The sequence below is a fragment of the Rana temporaria genome, chromosome 2, assembly GCF_905171775.1.
Source record: "Rana temporaria chromosome 2, aRanTem1.1, whole genome shotgun sequence".
Lineage (NCBI taxonomy): Eukaryota > Metazoa > Chordata > Amphibia > Anura > Ranidae > Rana > Rana temporaria.
The window spans coordinates 268,095,544-268,116,567 of NC_053490.1; the positions used below are offsets into that span (position 1 = coordinate 268,095,544).

Sequence of the window (21,024 nt, forward strand, 5' to 3'; positions counted from 1 at the left end):
AGTTTGTTTGAGAAAACTTCCCATACTATTTGTTTGATTTTTTTTCATGACTAAAGTCCAAAACAATCAATGATTTAATCCCATTAACTACTGTATTAGAAAAAAGAAGCATTTTGAAAACAAAAATTGTAAAAAAAAATTACATTGGTGTATAATAAATTTTAGATTTTATTAGCAAAACAAAGTGCAGCATATCCCTTGATGCTGATTGGTATAAGATCATCATAGACCTGAATGGCGTTTTCTGTCATCCTGCCACATGGTAGGGTAATTATCCACTTTCAGAATTGCTCAGTAAAAGTTGATAAGACACAATTTGTTTATTACAAAAAAATGCAGCCTGCCAAAGTATATTTGCTAATTAAGGTGATACATAATAAAGAGCCACACAAATTGGTTTCTAGTCCTCTCTCCAGGACCTGGAGCTGTAAATTTCACCATGATCTTCTTATTTGGCCAATCACGGTGATCACATGTTTAGAAACTACTCAAAATGGTTTTCGATCTCTTTTGCAGTACCCAGTAGCAGAAATGTTAATTGACATTCTCCTGCCATGGGGAACTTTCCAGGAGAATGTTAATCTTCTGATTTTGAGCAGGAAGGGATTAAAGAGGTTTACAACTTCTACTTAGAATGTGAAAAAGTCATTGGAATCTTGCACTGCTAACCAGCAGATGTTGTACCACTCATACCTCACCCTTCAGCTAATAAAGACACTGCAAAGCACATCAGAGGCCAATACCATGCTTTTATCAGCGTGGAATTGCTTGATTCTGGAAACCCATTTGCTTCCAATAAGTTTATATGGCTGGACTGTCTTGTAAAATCCTGTGGTGAGCAGTGTCAGCTTCAAAATTGTTCTAGCCTCACTGGCAGAGGTATGAGCACTAGTCAGCAGCAGGAGTTTGCCAACAGGTTTTTTTACTTTGTACATAAAAATAGAAACTCTCATTAGTTTGTTGAAAATTCATATTTTAAGGCTGATTAACATTTTATAGCTGATTTAACAACATATAATCAAACAAAAATTTGTGTAAACATTTCGAACGAAAGGTGAAGAAATTGCAAATGCATCCTCCTCCCATCAGAACAACACAGTACTGTATCCGCATCTAGGCTTTAGTTCACTAGAAGATTACCACCTATAGGCATTCTTATTATAAACTCAAGGACCTAAAATCAGCACAACTGTTTATTGAATTTGTATTAATATGACATGATAAAATGGTTTGGGTTCTTCTCATTTTAATTTGTATGCATTTTATACACTGTCATTTATTTCACTTATTGTTTTTAGATTACCCAGTTGAAAATTGAAAATAATCCATTTGCCAAAGGCTTCAGGGGAAGTGATGACAGTGACCTCCGCGTGGCTCGCCTGCAAAGGTAAAAAAATTAAAAATTGTACTTGTTACTTGAGAAACGTGATTACTCATTTATTGATTGAAGTCATATAACTTCATCCTTTACAGAGAGAGCAGAGCCAGTCATTCTATATATACCAGAACTTTACACACAAACTCTCTAGTGTAAATACAAAATAACCATTTATTATGCATGTATGATATTCAAGAGGAAACTCAAGAGTAAATATGGATAGAACATACAAACTCCATGCAGAACATCATTCCTCATCAGAAACGAATTTGAAAGCTTAGTGACCAGAAAATAAAGTGTGATACGACTTAAGCTTTACAGTAGTACTGTACAAAAATAGAATGCATTTTCTGTATTAATGGATTCTGCTCCTATATAAATGAATGACAATTTTTTTATGTCATTTTTTTGTGGTATAGGAGCAGGGAAACCTTGTGGTGTTTTCTATAATAATATATGTGGTGTGCAGTCCTGCTCTCCACCAATCATGGGGTCCTGCTGGACCTTTGGAAGAGATTACTAAAATTAAAGTGATGGGAGCACCAAACTAGTTTGCATAGTTCATAAAAAAAAATGTTCTGCAACAAACCCAATGCATAATGTGGGGTCAACTCTCTCCCTTCATCAGGTCTTGTTGACTAATGCCCTGTACACATGATGGGTTTATCAGATGAAAACGGTCTGATGGATTTTTTCATCAGATATCCGATGAAGCTGACTTTCATCAGTCTTGCCTACACACCATCAGTTAAAAAAAACGATCGTATCAGACCCCGGTGACGTAAAACACAATGACGTGCTGAGAAAAATGAAGTTCAATGCTTCCGAGAATGCGTCGACCTGATTCTGAGCATGCGTGGATTTTCAACCGATGGACGTGCCCACAGACGATCGTTTTTTTCTATCGTTTTCTTAACCATCAGATCATTTTAAAACAAGTTCTTAGTTTTTTCACCGATGAATAAAAAACCGATGGGGCCTACACACGATCGGTTCGTCTGATGAAAGCGGTCCATCAGACCGTTTTCATCAGATAAACCGATCGTGTGTACGCAGCATAAGAACCATAAAATGAGGGATACTGTCCTGGACTGTAAGTTGGAACCCAAATAAGTGTCCTTCTCATTTCCCTTTCCCAGCCAGGACCTTATTCCTTGTTCCTAGGGTTATTACTCAACCTCTCCATGATAACCCCCAAAAACGTTTTGGCTTATATTGCAGAATAACATCTTTTGTGGACTATACATACTAGTGTGGCACTCCCAGTTTTTTTGGTAATTGTATATGTAAAACTACACTATTTAAAAAATAATGCCCAATTTGTTTTGTTTGAGTTTTATAAGAGATTCAAAAGCATGCCTAAATTTAAAGAAAATATTTTCCTATGTGCATGTAACTGCAAGAAAATGCATTTCAGGTAGAAAGTTCAAGCATTATATGACTAGTTAACATCTGTGTGATGCTGCATTGTATATTAATAAAACATAGGATATGGTGCATATTTTATGTGCGTTAGAGAGATAGTAAAGGTAATGTTTAAATAAAAAAATAACAAACATATTATACTTTTGCATAGAGCAGTCCCAATCCTGCTCTTTTCAGGTTCCTCGGCTGTGCTCCTGGCTCCTCTTCTTTTTCAAGTGCCCCCATAGCAAGCCACTTGCTAGGGCGTACTAGTACATACTCATTCCCAAGGGGCTCAGTCCAGCCTTTACTCTGTACTCAATGCCTGTGAATGACAGCAGCAGGGGCCAATGAGGATGCAGGAACACAGGAGAGCAGCTGCTCTCATGAACATTGCTGGATCGTGATGGGGCTCAGTTAGGTATTAGGGGAGGCTGCGGGGAAAGCTGCATATAATGTGTGAAGGTAAAAAAGTATTCAGCCTTTAGAACTAAGTAAATAGAGAACTTCACGCTATGGTAATGTAAAGTATATTAAGGAAGCTGCCCCCCTAAAGTGGTGTGAAAACAACTTTAGCAATGTGGGGGGTGTATAGTAATAAGGGGGCGCTAATAGTAAGTGATGAATAAATTCCAAATTCTAACGTGAGACAATATGTTAACTATAAGGTAAACAATGCAATAGTGATTTTAAAGTGCAAGTGCTTATATGATAACAACGTCAAAATATAGGTGCAAACAGGTCCAAAATTGCTTCATTTTTTGGACCTGTTTCACCTATTTTTCACATTAGAATTTGGAATTTATTTATCACTTACTATTAGCGCCCCCTTATTACTATACACCCCCAGCCTTTAGAGCTACTTTAAGCAGGCTCCTTAAAATGGATTACAAACTAACAAAAACATATGTATCAAACAGTTTTTATGCATTTGTAATATATCTGCACCATGTAAAATCCTCACAATTTTTACCTGTGTTTTCATTGTAAATGAAAAACAAATGCATATAAAAGGCACTGAAAAACACAACAATGAAGGAGGGTTAGAATCTTGAACATCAAATCGGTCCACTTTTAAGGCTAATAGGTAAAGGATTTTCAGACACAGGGAGCTGGGCACTGCCATCTACCATAGGGAACATGCACCAATGCAAAAAATAAAATAAAATAAAATAGGAAATATTATTTAGCAGAGAGAGGGAACTCTTCTTTCGTATGGGGCATGGTAAAAACATTTTTTTTTTTTTATTTCATTGTTTTAGAGATAGCAGCCAGAAATATTGCCATCCTTTGTAGATTACATTTTGAAAATGAGCCACATGCACTTTTGTAGCCAATAAATATTCACATTTAAGTGTAAATATATAACATAGTCAAGGGAAGAAATATTTCAGTAAATCCATAAACAGCATTTGAGCATGTTGGTAAGCTTAATTTTGAACAGGAGGGACAATAGACAGTTAGAGTGTATTAGTTCATTAAACAAAAAATCAGCAAAATATTCTACTGACTACAAACACATAGTCAAAGCTCCCAACTTTAGAACTTGAGGGGACCTCTGGGTTAAAAGTGGACATGGGTAAATTATGCTGAATATTGAAAGTGGCTTAACAGAGTCTCAGCCTACTCACAGTATACAGCACATGTACAGGGGTTGGACAACATGATGCAATTATGCAGCATTACTTGTACTAAAAAAACACTCCTTAAAGTGTTACTAAACCCACAACAATAAAATCAGTCTGCATATGCAGTAAAGCATGCTTGTTATACTCACTGTGGAACCTAAGGGGTAATACTGTGCATTGTGTAAAAAGGGTGTTTGATCCTGTTCTCTCTGATCCTCCCCTTCTTCCACTGTCCCCAATCCATCTACTTATAGGACAGAACTTTTGGAGTCACTCTGCACATGCTCAGTTTGGTATGTATTGCAAGAGTTTTTTTTTCTTGGGAGGGTGCATGTGATCAGCACAGGGCCAATCAGCACTGTACCGAGGGTCAGGGGTCCTGCAGCCTCATAGGACAGTCAGAGTAGAATGAAAACTCCTCCTACAAACTTTAACCAGACACTGATAGAAGTCACAAGACTGTTATCGACTGCTGATGAGAAAATGTATTTAACAGTTTATATTTACTAAAATAATTGCATTTCCATGTTCTGTGTACTGTGGGAGACCAGATATAGTGAATGCAGGGTTCTGTTTTCTGGGCTGAAATTCAGTTATAGTCTTATGAAATCCAGGATGATTGAAAGGAATAACCATATGAAATCACTTGTTTAAAGCCACAGTTTAATGGGGAGAGATCTGGTGGGGTTTAATGAAGAAATCACAGTTAAAATATACTATTAGAGAGAGACAATAGCCACAGGTATTCTTAATTGATGGAGCACTTGAATAATCTAAAAGCTAGGAAACGGAGGGCATGATTTGGCTTGCAGCAAACACTATTTTGGAGCCAGACGACTGCTTTGTCCTGCAGAACCTACTAGTATCCTACTAGTTGCATGTGAAGAACCTCTGCCTCTCTCTTTAGGACTCCCAGACATGATGGGAAATTCTAACTTTATTGGAAGCTTGGGCAATAGGGGGATTGACGATGTGGTGCTTTTGCATTCTTCACAATGTCATTCTTTGATGCACTAAGAGCCCATTCACACCTAGGCGTTTTGTTGCCTGTAGTGTGACGCCGCTGCTGCCCCGAGACGCCAGAGGGATGATTTAACATTGCCCTCTATGGAGATGGTTCACATCTCCACGCCCAACGCCTGCCGCCTGCCGCCTGAAAAAAAGTCCCGGACCTTTTTTTCAGGCGGCTTTCGGCGTTCGGCATAGGAGATGGGAACCATCTCCATAGGGGGACAATCTAGGGGCACATCTAGGCGGACAATCGCGGTACAAAACGCCGCTATTTGTCCCGCAATTCGCGGGACAAAACGTTGCGATTTTGTCTGCCTAGATGTGAATGCAGCCTAAACTGTACTGCACTAGTAAACCCTAAAACACTATACTTTAACTCAAATACAATTAAACCCCAATAAAACACCAAAACATGCAAAGGGGTGGAAGAAGCTAAACAGCAATAACAGTTGTTGCTGACAAAAAGATAAGTATCTTATCTAGATAAGATAAGTTCTAAAAAGGACTGTTGGGTCTATTTACTGTAAATAAAAAGGGTGGCACAAAATAATGTATAACTAACCACAATGTATTTCACAGTAATGAAGCACAATACAGGAATATGGGATTAGAGGTGGGTAACTACAGTAGCTATGTAGCACATTATGTAGCACAATACAGGACTGTATATATCACCAAAAAGCACTGTAGAGCAGTAACTATCTTTCCATGAAAACACTCCCTCAGCTTTCCCTCCAATGCTCCCTGACAGAAAGCTTATGGGAAACCTAATGCCGCGTACACAATGTCGTTTTTCGGCATGAAAAAAAATGTCATTTTTTCAGCATGTTCAAAAAACGAAGTTTTTCCAACTTCATCATTAAAAACGACGTTGCCCACACACCATCGTTTTTGAAAAATGATGAACAAAGCGCGGTGACGTACAACACGTACGACGGCACTTTAATGGGGAAGTTCTATTTGCCTTTGGGCTGCTTTTAGCTGATTCCTTGTTAGTAAAAGACGATTTGCGCTTTTTTGTCTGTTACAGCGTGATGAATGTGCTTACTCTATTATGAATGGTAGTTTTACCAGAACGAGCGCTCCCATCTCATAACTTGCCTCTGGGCATGCGCGGGTTTAAAACCTTGTTTTTGCCCCCAGGTTTTCACATTGGAGTGAGAGAAGAGGTACTTTAAAGACACTTTGCAGGTGCTATTTTTAGCGCTATAGCTCCTGTAAGGTGTCTCAGTGTGAAAGGGGTCTTAACCACTAGAATACCGGCCGCATGTAAAATGACGGCTTCACAGTGGCTCTGGAAACTCAACAGGACGTCAATTGACGTCCTGGATTCCTCCGGCCACTGGGGGGCGCGCGAGCGCACCGGCGGCGGCGCGCGCCCAGCGCGTCCCCGAGATGCCGATGCGCGTGCCTGGCGGTCGCGATGTCCGCCAGGCACCCACGATCAGCAGTGACAGAGCAGGGACGTGGAGCTCTGTGTGTAAACACAGAGCTCCACGTCCTGTCAGGGGACAGAGGAGACCGATCTGTGTCTCTTGTACATAGGGACACAGATCGGTTACCTCCCCCAGTCACCCCCCTCCCCCCACAGTTAGAACACACCCAGGCTACACATTTAACCCCTTCCTCACCCCCTAGTGTTAACCCCTTCAATGCCAGTCACATTTATACAGTAATTAGTGCATATTTATAGCACTGATCGCAGTATAAATGTGAATGGCGCCAAAAATGTGTCAAAAGTGTCCGATGTGTCCGCCATAATGTCGCAGTCCCAATAAAAAAATCGCAGATCGCCGCCATTACTAGTAAAAAAAAAAAAAAATAATAATAATAATAATAATAATTCTGTCCCATATTTTGTAAGCGCTTATTGCGATTTTTTTTTTTTTTTATTTTTTTTTTTTTACCAAAAATATGTAGAAGAATACGTATCGACCTAAACTGAGAAAAAAATTTGGAAAAAAAAAATTTGGCTATTTATTATAGCAACAAGTAAAAAATATTGAATTTTTTTTCAAAATTGTTGCTTTTTTTGTTTTATAGCGCAAAAAATAAAAACCGCAGAGGTGATCAAATACCACCAAAAAAAAGCTCTATTTGTGGGGGAAAAAGGACGCCAATTTTGTTTGGGAGCCACGTCGCACGACCGCGCAATTGTCAGTTAAAGCGACGCAGTGCCGGAAGCTGAAATCTCACCTGGTCAGGAGGGGGGTATATGTGCCCGGTATGGAAGTGGTTAAAGTGGTTGTTAACCTGTTTGCACCATCAGCACTGCCTCCTTTTTAGTGCCCCCACTATGTGTGATTTACAAAAATAAATGCTGTAAATATCTAATTTCAGAGCCAAGATCCGTGATCACATGACAGGTTGGATCTCTCCTTTCCTCCTCTGAGAGATGTAGCGGGGGTGGGGCTGAGATTCCCCTGCTGACGTCAGAGGGGCGGAGGAGAGGTGGAGGAGAGGAGGAGGAGAGGAGGAGAGATGTGGGCAGTCATGTGATTGCAATCTCTGCTCTGAAATTGGGTATTTGCAGCATTTTTTTAGAAATCATACACAGAGGGAGACACTACAATAGGAGGCAGCATGTATGGTGCATACAGGTTAGTGTTATTCAAGCAGCAGGGGGGGGCAGCACTGTCACAAGCTGACAGGCAAGGAAGGGAGGGGACACAGCACAAGCATGTGTCATGTAACATGCTTTTAAGGAGCAGGATCCTTTTTTTGGGGGGGGGGGGTTACAAAGATTTAACCTTTTCTCCATAACATAGGATGGAGGTGTTCTGAAGTCCACAGGGAGAACGGAAAACAATGCTAACTGATAATTTAGCAGTAGAGAAAGCACAGGAAGTTATCAGCTCACATGATTTCTGGCAGGATCAACCACTATATTCTACACTCATCAAACAGATATAAGAAAACATGTCTAAGTGACAATTTAACAGCTTAAAAGGGAACAAATATGAGTAGTTCATTAATTCAATAATGAATCAATAAAAAAAAATCATACTTATAATATATTGATGTTAAAAAACATACTAAAGGAGTTGAGACTCTGTACTCAGTTAAACATAGCTGTGTTCATACCCAGTCATGTGTAAAAGAAAAAGATACATCGGAATTAGCTTTTTATATCATTGGTTAATTGAACTATAAAGTTGTTAAACTGCGGCTTATGTTAAACTACATAGTTTCTTTTAAATGTGGCAAATTACATATCCGGACAGAATTACACACACTGAAAATGTCCCATACTTTCACCAGACCCAAGGAATATACTATTATTGCACATGAAATTTTCTTGGTTGTACATTCCTAAACACGTGCATCCACAAGGGTGAATAAAGCTATGTCCTGCAGACAATGTGATATGGTGTATTGTGAGTTCATTTTGTTACAAATCAAAATTGGAAAAATTAGAAAAGGTATGCCTTTTTCTTTATTCAGAGATACTGATGTATCCAAATATCCGAATAGCAATAATAATGAATTTTAATAAATCCAAAACAAATTATAATGAAACAAGGAAATCCATTTGTTTCATACAGATGTTTAAAGAGTCCGAAGTAACGAATGATCCAAATTGGCTTATTGATCCAATAGATTGTTGTGTAACAGCTATAACTCATCTGCTGTCTTTTGTAAACAAAAGAAGAGCTGGCATTAGAAATTGGAAAAAACAAACAGCGTAGGGGACCCCCCCCAATCCATACCAGGCCCTTAATTTGAGCCTGCAGCCTGGCAGGCCAGGAAAGGAAGGGGTAAGAGCGAATTCCCCCTCTGAACTATACAAGGCCACATGCCCTCAACATGGAGGGGGTGCTTAATGGAGTGAAGCTTCTCTCCATGGGACATGTTACTTGCCGAACTACATGTACACATGGGGCGGAGTCTTCTGGTGCTGTCTCTGGAAGACCACACCCCATGTTTACCTGTCATTCAGTAGGCATCATTCCACGGGAACATGTCACTCACCAAATGGCAGGTAAATACGGGGGTGGGGGAATTCTGGTGCTGTCACCTGGTCACCCCGTCACCAAGTTTACCTCTCATTCGGCAAGTGATGGGACACTTGCTGAATGACTGGTAAACATGGGGGTGGGATCACCCGGTGACAGCGCAGGGAGACGCCGCATCCATGTTTACCTATCATTCGGTGAGTGTCTCATTACAGGACATATCGTGTTCAGTGGATGCCGGGTATTTTGGCTTTTTTTTTCTTGTCGATCAGCAATTATCTTGATTGATGTTGAATCTACTTCAGGGTTTTGTTTTTGTTTTTTTAAATAGAGGACTTGTCAAAGTGAAGTTTGTCTATGGTTTTTTTTATTTACTTTTGACACTTTTTTTGGTGACTGAGAAGGAATACTATGTACCCCATATTTCTTCACATAAGAGAGGCCAGAATCTGGGGGCCCTTTGTTAAAGGGGACTTCCAGATTCTGATAAGCCCCTGCCTACAGACCTCCACAACCACCGAGCCTGGGTTTTGGGAAAGAGGCCCTTGTCTTCATCAACATGGGGACAAGGTGCTCTGAGGGAGCCTCCCTCCCCACACCACTCCCCCATGTTGAGGGCATGTAGCCTGCTATGGATCGGGGGGGGGGGCGGCGCTCACTCATCCACCTCTTTTTCTGCTTTACCAGGCTGAAGCTTTACCAGGCTGAATGCTTGGAAAATAGTCTGGCGTGGATTTTGAAGGGGGCCAATACAATTTTTTGGGGTGTGGAGTTCCCATTAAAATCCACTTGGTATAGATTCTTGGGGGACCCCACAATTTTGTTTTTGGTGTGGGGTCCCCCTTAAAATTCATACTAGACCCGAAGGGCCTGGTATGGATTGGGGGAACCCACAATTTTGTTTTTGGTGTGGGGTCCCCCTTAAAATTCATACTAGACCCGAAGGGCCTGGTATGGATTGGGGGAACCCACAAGCTGTTTTTTTTTCTTTCATTTTCCAATGTCAGTTTTTCTAACGTTCCCCACTGACAGCAGATGAGTCATAATTGTTAAGCACATGGCAGCCGCCCCTTGAAAATCAGCTAGTTCGGACTGTTTTTTTAAATTATTATTCAAATGACATTTACAAATGGATTTGGAAGAACGAATTTGAATATACAAAACGTATTCCAAAAACGAATCATTTTAACATAATGATTATAATTATGGGAAATTTTTTTACGTAACGAACGAATCCGAAACACATTTTTTCCTTGTGCACGTCTATAGTGTATTATCATGATCAGTTTAATAAGTAAGTTAAGCAAATGTGTAAGCTATGGTGTAAACATTTAATAAATGTTTATACTGTTTTTGTTTTTTGTTTTTGTGTGGGCAGAAAACTATATTATATGACTATTGCATTAAATATTTAAACTTTTTTTGAATGCTAAAATTCCTGCTTACTTGCTTCAGTGAGAATGTACACTCAAAATTAGGATGTTACAACTATTGTAATTTGTGCATTAATAAAAGGGAAGGTAGGTAGTGGTTTTGCATATATTCTCTTTATTTAATAGAGTCATAACTAAAAAAAGGTTAACTCCTCTTGGCTGGAAAACCTGAAACCAAAAAAAAGCAATCCCAGGCTTTCCAGCTAAAAAAAAATGCAGTGTTTACATCTGCTGGCACAGGAAGTGATGTCATAGAGATGGCTGGGGACCATCTGGTCCTCGGTCAGCTCTATGGTAAACTGCCGCTTCTGGTCGATTCATTCTTCGTCTCCCCGATTACATGGGCAAGACGAGAGAAGCCCCAGAGCGCGACTTGTTTTTGTGAGGGAATTACCAGAAGAGAAAAACAATATCTGAATAATGCCTGCAGCTGCAGGCATCATTCAAATTTAACCACTTAAAGTCCAGGACGTCATATAACATCCTCTTGGGTTAAGTAGTTAGAGTCAGAAAGGGTGATTCATTAAGGAAGTTAGGGATCTTCAATCAGTAAAAATTGTATTTTTTCAATTATCCATGTATTCAAAGTGAAATCAGCCTTTAGAATGATTGAAAAGGATGCCACTTCTGCTATACTATACTCCCTGCCAAAAACTCTGGTGTTTTGGCAATGCCGTCACAAATGTACACAATGTTATTCAACTACTAAAAGAATAGCAGGTGTTCACTTTGTGATGTGTATGTTTGCTTTTGCAAAGTGTATGTTAATGAATAGGGTGAACTTGTCCTTATTTTAAATATCTGATCAGGTGCTAACAATAATCCAGTTTTCCTAATTGAATTAATCAGTGATTAAGTATTCAAAGTGATCACAGATTAACCTAATGTATCAAGTTAATTTTGCAAAGTGAACATACACTTTGCTCAGTGAACATCCTTTACTTCTTTATTCAATCAAGCCCAACATATGTGTGTGCTTCATGAGTAGCTAAGTCCCAGAAACATAGACTTCCTATGGTAAATTACTATATTACATTTCTCAAAAAAGCACACTTATGTTTTCATGAATCAGCCTGTTTTATGTTTGTTATCTTTCATGTGTCCTGGTAATCATGATATGGCCAAAGCACAGTTAAAGTGTTGCTTATACTTTTGGACTAACCTTTAATATCTTAGAATTGCTATTATTTTTTTCACAGCAAAGAATATCCTGTAATTTCAAAAAGCATTATGAGACAACGATTGGTATCGAGTCATCCTGGACAGCTGCCGAGCAAATCAGACCTTAATGCACTACATAGCCACCAAGGCCTTCAGCATTATCAATATGAAAATGGGGCACACATACAGTTTACTGCATCTGATGCTCAGGATCTGCCACTCAACACTTTCGCAGCGCAAAGAGATTCTGGGTTGTTCTATCACTGTTTAAAAAGAAGAGGTACTGTTAAACTATATTTGACTAGAATTTATTTAATTATTTCTCTTGTGAGTTTTCTGTCTTCATTCATTGGCAAGTTGTAGTACAGGGACAATTATAAAGGATAATAAACTGCAAGCCTTATCCTGGTCAGATACATGGCTACTTTCTGGAAATTGAAGTCACTTTTAAATTGTAAACTTTGATTGATTAAATTACTAAAACTTGATTTAAAATAGCTGATATTAAATTGCATTGTAAATGGCCAGCATTGTTCTCTCAACCAGATCTTAGCTACTAACTAAATCATTTCATATTCTATAAACTTTTTTTCCCCCAAATATATAGTTTTAGTTTTATTAAGGCCCAACTTGGGCCAAAGCATTACAAACAAATACAGGAGGACATACAAGGAGTAACAACATATCTTGAGGATGGGAAAAGAAGGAGAAAGGGGAAAAAAAAAAAGGGGGGGGGGACATCATCAAACTTATCATCAGAAGGTAGAGGCGGGGTTGGGGGGTCCAGCCCTACTGCCCAAACAACTAGCTCATAATATATCCGTCGGCTAGACCCCCTCAAATACCGTCTCCAGGGCCATAGGCCTCCTCTAGCATTGAAGCCTCCAAACAATCCCGATAAAGACCCCTAGGCCCCACTCCCCCTCTACCCCCATATTCTATAAACTTTTTACTTTATTTTAGATTATTATTATTATTATTATACAGGATTTATACAGTACGGCCACACCCCCCACAAATTTTCTAATTTTAGATTAATGTTTAGAAATCTGTAATTATGCCCCTTAATGTTTCTTTCACAAGAGAGCCAGGGGAACACTCATATCCCTTTCAGTGGCAAACTGACCAGACTACATATTTAGGTATTATGTTACCTGCCAACCTCGGGTGATCTATAATCAGCTACCTTACTTCCTCAATGCTGGCAAATACTTCATACTTTTGCACTGGAGTCATTGGTGGCTGATAATGGACTGGCTATAGAAGGTTCAAGAAATACAACAGGCAGAAGAGTGGAGATATCAATGTATAGGCAATTACTTAAAATGTTATAATGCATGGGCCTTGTGGATAGATTATACCACATGACACGTATAAACAATTGTTGCTGTAATTTCTTTGAGTACTGATAAGCAGACCTTCATTTCATACAGCTTTTTTTCATAAGGAGAATTGGGGTCTTTTCTAGTTTTCTCCTTCTCATTTCGCCCCTTCTCTCTTCTCATTCCCTTCCTCGCCCTTCCTTGACTCATGCTCTTCTTGTCAAGCTGTTATGTCTGGAAAATTGTCTAAATAAAGATTTATAAAACAAAATGACACCACAAAGCTTTCAATTCACTCTCTGGTTGTCTCTATTGCAACTCCCCTCTCACTGGCTTACCCTTCAGCCCATCATAAATGCAGCTGTCAGACTTATCAGCCTTACCAACCATTCAGTGTCTTTTACCCCTCTCTGCTGATCCCGCCAGTGTCTTCTGCTCACCCAATGAATACAATTTAAGACACTAACATTAACTTACTAAGCCATCCGCAACTCTGCCCCCACGCTATATCACTAACCGTGTATTTATGTACCAACCAAACCATTCTCTTCAGTCCTCACAAGACCTCCTGCTCTCTAGCTCCCTCATCACCTCCTATGCTTGCCTCCAAGACTATTCCAGAACCTCTCCCATCCTCTTGAACTCCTTACCCCAATCTGTCTGACTGACTATATCTTACTTAACCTACCTTTAGGCGATCCCTGAAAACCCATCTCTTTAGAGAAGCCTATCATGCTTCCAACTTTGATTTTACTGTCTCCATCCCTTATAGCAGTGGTCATCAACCCTGTCCTCAGGGCCCACTAACAGGCCAGGTTTGCAACATAACTGAAATACATCACAGGTGATTTAATTTGCTGCTCAGTGATTGCACTATTCTAGTCTGCATCTCCACAAGGTAATACATAAAACCTGGCCTGTTAGTGGGCCCTGAGGGACGGGATTGATGACCACTGCCTTATAGTAATTACCTTTTGTGTCACTTCATCCTCCCTCTTAGGCCGTGTACAGACGACCAAACATGTACGATGAAAGCGGTCCGCCGGACCGTTTTCACCGTACATGTCTGGCCGGGGATTTCTGTACGATGGCTGTACTAACCATCGTACAGAAATCCGCGCGTAAACAATACGCGGGGCGTGTCCGCGGCGTGGCGGCGATGATGACGCGGCGACGTGGGCGGGCCTGCCAGTTAAATGCTTCCACGCATGCGTCGAAGTCAGTCGACGCATGCGAGGGATGGCGGGTGCTCGGACATGTACGGTAGGTCTGTACAGACGACCGAACATGTCCGAGCGGGCAGATTTCCAGCGGACTGTTTTAAAACAAGTCCAGGAATATTTGTCCGCTGGGAAAAGGCCCGGCGGGCAAATGTTTGCTGGAATTCTGTCCGCTCGGGCCTACACACGACCGAACATGTCTGCTGAAACTGGCCCGCGGACCAGTTTCAGCAGACATGTTTGGTCGTGTGTACGGAGCCTTAGATTGTAATGAGCAGGGTCCTCTGATTCATCTTGTATTAAATTATATTGTAATTGTACTGACTACCTTCATTTTGTAAAGCACTGTGCAAACTATAGGTACTAAATAATCCTGTATAATAAAAATAATAATTTTAATATTGATCTGTGAGGCCATCCATCGTGGGAAAATGGGAATTCTTGGAGGTGAGGCCAAGCTTAACTTGGCAAGATTTGCATATATTGTAAAATGTCTATATTTCTCAATCTGACAACTTTATTTTAATATGCCACAGACATTTTATGATCATCGCCCAATATGATCCATTACAGTCAGATTGAAAAATGCTCAAATATCTATGGGCACTCTACAACTTTCCCAGACACACTCTGGCTGACTGTTTTTATAGGCAGATTCATCACCTGAGCTGATTTTGTTGTTTTCTCTCAAAATGAGCGATCACCACAAGTATCTAGTACAGGCATACCCCAGTTTATTTAATAAACCTGGAGAGTGCAAAATCAGGCTCACTTCTGCACAGAAACCAATGAGCTTCCAGATTTTATTACCAGGCTTAATTGAACAAGCTGGGGTTAGAAGCTCATTGGTTTCTGTGCAGAATTGAGCCTGATTTTGCACTCTCCAGGTTTATTAAATAAACCCCATTGTGTACTTAAAAGTGGGGTATGCCTGTACTGTAGCTATTTTCTTCCCTCCTCTCACAGGTATAAACATGCATTTTTTGCTGAACAGAATATTTATGTTTTTTGTTGTTTAAGAAATATCTTTCAGCAGTATAGTTTGTGTAGATCTGACCAGGGACACAGAAACACCTCCTTCATAATTATGTTACAAAAAGCCTGATTTTTGGTTAATAGTACCTCTTGTGAAGTTGGCTAAATTGGATAATGTAATATTAGCGGAGCTATTTTATATAGATATTACATTTGAGCCTTTTTACTAGTAAGATGCATAATAAAAAAATAAAAAAAACAGTACAACTTATCAAAATAGGTTGGCTTTAGAACAGGTTAAGGCAAATATTATTTGGTGCATATAATAATAATAATAATAATATTAATAATAAAATGGATTTGATAGTATGTATTTATGGCTGTTAGTACTATTAATAATTTTACAGAAATGAATGAGTAGGCTGTTACAGAACCACCAGTGCAAACAAAGACACCACTGGATTTATTAAAGAAAATAATCATCACTTCTAGCTGGCCCCACAATTAATGGCAGTGGAAAGCCTAAACTGCTGTCTACAGTAAAGATAAACTGTGATTTCAGCTTATCTGAAAACCCTGCATAATTAATTATCATAGCCCACTATAAGTCATCTATACTCCAGCCACCTTTTTAAAATAATAGAATACAACTGAACATTTATTTTAGATATTAGATTTCCATTTTTTTTTTTTTTTTTTTTTTTTAAGATTGATCTACCCTAAATCCTAGTAGGATTTACTTTTTACTTATGAAAGTGCTTTAAGAAATGAACAATCACTGTAGAAAAGCAGAAGCAAATGGTTAAGCAAATTATTTTTATTTGGTACAAGTTGTAGTGTGAAAATAAGCTTGTTTGACAGTAAAGTCCTTCCATCACTATACAGTATACCATAAAATGACTAAATGCAGAGAGTTAGTAATGAATAATATTGGGCTTATTCAAAAGATAATATTCTAATATGTAGGGTGCAATTACTTAACCAATCAAGCGTTGGCTTTAATTAGTCTAATGTTAGAAGTCTGGATGAATCACTACAATTCTCTTTGCATCATGTTTAGTATTAAAATACATCAGAGATTTTTTTAACATGGTTGTGTATCCAACAACGTGTCATTTCCATTTAGAACTATTAGCATTAAAGTGGTAGTAAACTCCCTGGGTTAATTTTTACCTATAGGTAAGCATATAATAAAGCTTACCTATAGGTACAGTAAATATCTCCTAAACATGCACTCTTTAGGAGATATTTACTTGTGGAATCGCGGATGTCACCAGCATATGCATTCTAAAGGAACCGCATACCTGTGCCATTCCTTCAGCGCCCCTTACCTTGAACAGCAGCTTCCATGTGCATGCGTGGGAGTGACGTCATCAGGGTTCATCCACTTAAAATGCCGGAGGCCGCCAACCCGGATGGAAGCTCGGGTGAAGATAGAAGCCCTGTCAGAGGTAACAGCTCGCTGCTGGAGGGCCTTGCTTTAAAGTAAGTTTCACATAATGTGCTATTATGCACCGAGCTTACTACTGCTTTAATATTAGGGCCTGTTTTATGACCAAAGTGACAGTTTTAGCTTTGTGTACTTGTGCCAAAAAGCAATTGTAAACCTATTTTCCCAGTTGTGCAGCAACTGTGAGCATATATTTAGCAAAACTAACTTAACCTCAGAACTAACGTACAACCTAGAAGTGCTAAGAAGCACTTGTTAAAACTGTGTTGATGTGTTCTTTTTTTTAAAGTGGCTAATTAAATACGTAAATTGTGTACAGAAATTAAATCTGCCCCTAACTTGCATTAAAAATAAAAAAGGCAGCAAATTAGCAACTGCAGAGAACAAGCCAGTTTTGATAAATGTCTCACATTGACACATAAAGAATCATTATGTTAAAGTAGTACTACCACCTCCCAATATGGCGTTAATTAATCATTTCCAAATGAATCAGGACGTTTCATGGCATGCATTAAGCACTTCTCTAAATGCTTAGTTCTTTCTTTTACAGAGGGTGCACGCCACCTTGAGCTTCCTTGCAAGAGATCTTACCTAGATCCCTCTTCTTCTATGACAGACGATCACTACTTTCGATCCCCTCCACCGTACGACCAACAGATGTTGAGCCCATCTTATCGCAATGATGTCACACCCAGAGATGCATGCATGTACTCTACTTCAGGACCAGAAATTGGCGGAGTGTCAGGAGTTGATGATTTACCTCCACCACCCCCACCGTTAAGCTGTAATATGTGGACTTCTGTTGCACCATACACAAGTTATAGTGTCCAAACAATGGAAACTGTACCGTACCAGCCTTTTCCGACTCATTTTTCCACCACCGCCATGATGCCTCGCCTTCCAACAATTGCAAGCCAAGGATCGCAGCCTTCAAGTGAATCTCACTTTAGTGTCTACAATCAGCTTTCACAGTCTCAGGTACGGGAAAGAGTTCCCACTTCATCTTTTCCTAGAGAGAGAGTTCACCCTTCTCTGTGTGAAAGAAAACCTCCATCTCCTCACATAAACACAGCCAATGAGTTTTTATATTCTCAAAGCTTTTCTTTATCTAGAGAATCATCCCTACAGTATCATTCAGGCATGGGGACTGTGGAAAACTGGACCGATGGATGACTGCAGCTGCAACGGACTGAATAATTAAACTCCAGTCATGTTCTATTGACCAAGACAATCTGTACTATGTTGTGTTAACACCTGTGAGTATCCTACACTTACGTAAACTCTTCTTCCATGATTCCAAAGGAATACTATACAGGGTAAAATTATCCATCGAGATGGCTTGTGTCTACCATGTATGCAACATTGAGTTTATCAAAACAGGAGTCATAGCAGATATTCGTAGGATTAAGAAAAAAAATACAATGATGAAATCACTAAAATGTTTGCATGCTGAATAGCTATTTATATCTATACATATGTGTATATATATATAAAAGTATATATATATCTATCAAAAATGAGGCCGCGTTGAAGCTTTGCTTTTACAGATGATATGCTTAATAAAAATTGTGAATGTTACCAGGGTTTTTGAAGACATCTATTTAAGATTTTTTATGTTGATGTAGAAAAAACGAAAGTAAAGATGGCTAATGGAAGTAAGTGAAATAGCATTTATATCTATCAGACAATAATCTATACCATCTATGAGAAATCCAGATTTACCCAAACAAATTTGAAATGTCATTTTTAAGATATATCATAGATATTTTGCTTACAATGAATAAAGGGGGATAAAAATACATTTTCTGATGATGCAGCAGTTCCAGTTGTTTTCAATAATGTTTATCATTTTTTGAAGCTATAAATTATATCTGAAGCTGATGTCAAGTCTAAATTTCAAGATTATATTCTTGAATCTATTGCATCCATAAACCATAAATCTTTTTTTCAGAAAAGTAGCCACACTTTCAGACATAATATAGAATTTTTGTTTCTTTATTGGTCATTTTTATTTCCTCTGGAATAGTGAAAAACATTAAAATGATGTTGTGATTTGATTTGAAGTGTTTGCGTAATGATTGTTTTTTTTTCATTTGAATTACATCCATAAGAGAAGATAGACTGAAAAGGGTAAGAATAAGCAATATATATATTTGAAACATGTAAAAGAGGTTAAAATAACACATACAAATGTTTGTGTTGTCTGTCATTTTTTGTTGTTATGATACTTACTCATGCCTTGTTAAAATATCTCCTGTAGCTGAGAAGTTTTCATACATTTGCTGATATCCTTAGGGGTGACAGGTAGACATTTATTTTAGACTTATCAATGTTGTACCCATAGGGATCCTTCACTAGCCCTGAGGCAGTGAAAAGCCTCCACAACATTTAGCCACCAATGCAGGCAATCATATGCAACAGAGCATTGGGAAGACTGTCTGCATCAGTAATTTCATGAAGTAGACAGAGCTGTATGCATCGCAGAAGGTAATACCAATGAAGTGTATTTCCTATTGCTCCACAGTGTTACACATAAGATCAGGCCGAATAGCGTCTGAATCCTTAAAAAAAAAAAATAGTTTACAAATTTGTAACCTGCTGCCTCTGAAATCTATTTCTAGGTTTCAAAATACAAATTTCTATCCATTTGTGGCCACTACAGTTGAACAGAAGTCAATCTACCAATTAACTTCTGTTTAACTGCCCTGTCAGATAAAAGCTCAGAGAGCCTGAAACCAACAGGCCAGATTCAGAAAGAAGTGCGGCAGCGTAACGTATTGTCTTTAAGTTACACCGCCGCAAGTTTTCCTCGTAAGTGCCTGATTCACAAAGCAATTGAGTATAAACTTGCGGCGGGGTAACGTAAAGACGTCCGGCGCAAGCCCGCCTAATTCAAATGGGGCGTGTACCATTTAAATTAGGCGTCCTCCCGCGCCGGACATACTGCACATGCTCCGTTTTGAAATTCCCGCCGTGCTTTGCAAGAAGTGACGTAATTTTTTTGAACGGCGACGTGCGTAACGTACTTTCGTATTCCCGGACGTCTTACGCAAAAAAAAAACAATTTTGAAATTTGACGCGGGAACGACGGCCATACTTTAACATGGCTCGTCTAAAGTTAAGGCATGTAAAAGCATGCTTAACTTTGCGACGGGAAAAAAATACTAGCGACGACGTAACGAACGCGAAAACCTTCGTGGATCGCCGTAAAAGCTCATTTGCATACCCGATGCTGGAAAACGACGCAAACTCCACCCAGCGGCGGCCGAAGTATTGCAGCCTAAGATCCGAAGGCGTACGAAGCTGTAAGCCTGTCGGATCTTAGCCAAAAGCCGTCGTATCTTGTTTGTGAATCACAAATTAAGATACAACGTGGCAAATTTGAAAATACGCCGGAGTATCAGTAGATACTCTGGCGCATCTCTTCTGTGAATCTGGCCCAATATCTTTAGCACTGATCTGTGTATTTTGACAGTGTCCCCACTGTCAAAATACAAAAGTGCAGTGGGGAGGATTCCTCCATCCAATGTGTGGATGGGCGAATCAGTTCATTTTTTATTCTGCCCCCTGGTTGAATGTAAAAACTGAACCATGTATGGTCAGCTTTAGTGTAAGCAAAACATCTAAAGATGTTTATTCTGCTAGGGGCACTTAGTTATAAGGGGTTATTTACTAAAAACAAATAGACAATTTCCTTCAGCTTAGCAGGTAGGGTGAACATTTTCATTTTTAAAGAATCCCTAATCACATGCAAAGGAAATAAAAAAAAACAGTTACACATGATTAGATGATGGCAGTCAGCAGAGTTTCACCTCATTCACCAAGCTTAGTGAAAATTCCCTTGCTGCATGAAAATCCCCTTGCAAAATGAACAGTCTATAGGAAGATATTTAGGAAGTAAACCCCAAAGAGTGAAACAACAGAAGAAGACCAAAAATGGCATGAATGGCAACCAAAATGATCCATTCCACATCAGTAAACCTCAGGATGGATTCACGTTTCTCACTATAAGCCTATAGCATTGCATCCACAATTAGCAGATCATTGGTGCAATGTCAGCCTCTCACAGACACTGCCTACAGCCTT

At 39.2% G+C, this 21,024-nt stretch overlaps 1 protein-coding gene across 6 annotated transcripts in view; it reads left to right on the forward strand.

Annotated features, from left to right (window-relative positions):
* TBX4 (T-box transcription factor 4) overlaps positions 1-19,001 on the forward strand; it is a 204,886-nt gene extending 185,885 nt beyond the window's left edge. For 4 of the 6 annotated variants that reach the window (XM_040336923.1, XM_040336921.1, XM_040336922.1 and 1 more), the window contains 4 exons: positions 1,299-1,387; positions 4,665-4,703; positions 12,010-12,251; positions 17,489-19,001. In XM_040336923.1, the coding sequence (XP_040192857.1) occupies positions 1,299-1,387; positions 4,665-4,703; positions 12,010-12,251; positions 17,489-18,111 (993 nt within the window). In that variant the 3' untranslated portion in view covers positions 18,112-19,001. The remainder of the gene's footprint in view (positions 1-1,298; positions 1,388-4,664; positions 4,704-12,009; positions 12,252-17,488) is intronic. The other 2 variants (XM_040336924.1, XM_040336927.1) reach the window with 1 other exon arrangement.
* The last annotated feature ends 2,023 nt before the right edge of the window (positions 19,002-21,024 follow it).